Raw genomic sequence first — 1,697 nt, 5'->3', positions numbered from 1 at the left:
AGACAGTTCTGGCTTTTGTTGAAACCCTGTGTTATAGATGGAGCAGGTAGTTGCAGATGTTATCACATTTCACCCTCACCTCTCTCCAAGCACAGCTGTGAGGCTGTTCTGGTGTAACAAGCACTTAGGCGCGTAATGGATGAGTACACACATTAAGTGAGACTGAATGAAGACTGTGTTTCTCTATACAACTAGTTGCTCACTAGTGGCTGTGTAGTGTGCTTGACATAACTTCACTGTGGGTTCTCTGGTGCATCCATGCTCTGAGCAGCAGTTGTTGGTTTTGGGCTCTCTTCAGGGTTGAATGGCACCGTGTTCCTGTGTCAGAATAATATCCCAAATAAGGATGTCATTTCTGCCCTTTATTTAAATCCAGCTCTGGTTTTCCGTCCTGTTTATTCAAAGTGCATTATCCCTTGGATGGAGGCCTCTTCCAGTCTCTGGCATTGGCACAAGCCACTAAACTCCCAGCTCGAAGGAGTCATCTCTCCAAATGTTTCACCTGCTCTTATAGCACAAAAGCTGTACCCGCCTCTTGCAAACACAAACAGAAGGGAGGACAAGATAAATGGCCAGGAAGCAAGCTGTCCTTACTGAGACAACCTGGAATATAGCTCTCAAGAGTCAGGAGCTGGTGTTGGGAACTGGTGGGGCTCTAGTGACCAGCCAAGCACAGGAGGGACAGAGCAGCTGCTTAGGCTACTAGAAAAAGGAGATGCTTTTCAGGCATTATGGGAAGAGATGTCAGGCAGTCGGGATTTGAAAGCTTGGAGGAAAGAGGATGGGGAGGGACACATGTGGTACGAAACAGGCCAAAAGATGAAGCAAGGTCAGGCGTGGGACTGGAGCAGAGCTGAGGGTCAAGGATGAGAAACCTGCAGTGGTCAGACTTGATTTCAGAAAGCAAAAGGGCACAAGTATGAGTGTGCAGGAGGGGTGGGAGATGGTGTTAGCTGAGGCATTGAGTAGGTTAGAGGTGAAGGGAGAGGGAAGACGCAGGGAAGCTGGAGGGAAACAGGGTTTCAGTGATGAAGGTAAGAGAATATGAAAAGCATGATACTGGCATGGACTGCAAGAGGCATGGCTATCCCTGGAATGAAAGCACCTTCATGTTTAAGCAAGGCTGTCTGTGGCGCCTTCAAAGAGAGGGGTTCACTCCTCATCCCTCGGCAGAGCTGACTGCCTTGTCACCGGCCTGAGGGAGCCCTGTCCCCGTCTGACTTTACTTGCAGGGCCTTGTGACAGCCGTATTGCTGGGACAGATTCAGGACTCCTTCTTACAATTCTGGCACTAGAGGAGCATGGACTGGCGGTGAGCTGCTTGCAGGTCATATGTTCAACCTTCATTAAAAAGTGGATTCTCCTGCCCAGCCCAGGTCTGGGTTAGGCAGCACCTGATGTATCCAAGGAATATAACCTAAAATTGATCTCGGGTCTACAGGCTCTCACTTATCCACCATAAACAGTGTGACTGCTTGAAATGGAGATGCCAGGCATGACCTGTGACAGCTCTTTTCCCTTCCTGCAGGTCCAGCTGGCTGAAATGGAAGCATTATCCCTCAACTCAGACAAGTCCTCTTCCATCCTTCTAGGAGATGAGTCAGACAATCGCGGCACTTCTCAGCTGAGTCCTAAGGAGATCAAGGTTAGCCCCAAGTGGTCGTGGGCATGTTGCATCGTGCACTGTATTTCTGGCC

At 49.4% G+C, this 1,697-nt stretch overlaps 1 protein-coding gene across 1 annotated transcript in view; it reads left to right on the top strand.

The window, feature by feature from the left end:
• Window positions 1–1,697, top strand: part of CACNA1I (calcium channel, voltage-dependent, T type, alpha 1I subunit) — a 166,232-nt gene that overhangs the window by 159,849 nt on the left and 4,686 nt on the right. The window contains exon 33 of the mRNA XM_009887170.1: window positions 1,529–1,645. Coding sequence (XP_009885472.1) covers window positions 1,529–1,645 — 117 coding nt within the window. The remainder of the gene's footprint in view (window positions 1–1,528; window positions 1,646–1,697) is intronic.

The sequence above is a fragment of the Charadrius vociferus genome, unplaced genomic scaffold, assembly GCF_000708025.1.
Source record: "Charadrius vociferus isolate BGI_N301 unplaced genomic scaffold, ASM70802v2 scaffold346, whole genome shotgun sequence".
Classification (NCBI taxonomy): Eukaryota; Metazoa; Chordata; class Aves; order Charadriiformes; family Charadriidae; genus Charadrius; species Charadrius vociferus.
This window is presented reverse-complemented; position numbering and strand designations above follow the sequence as displayed.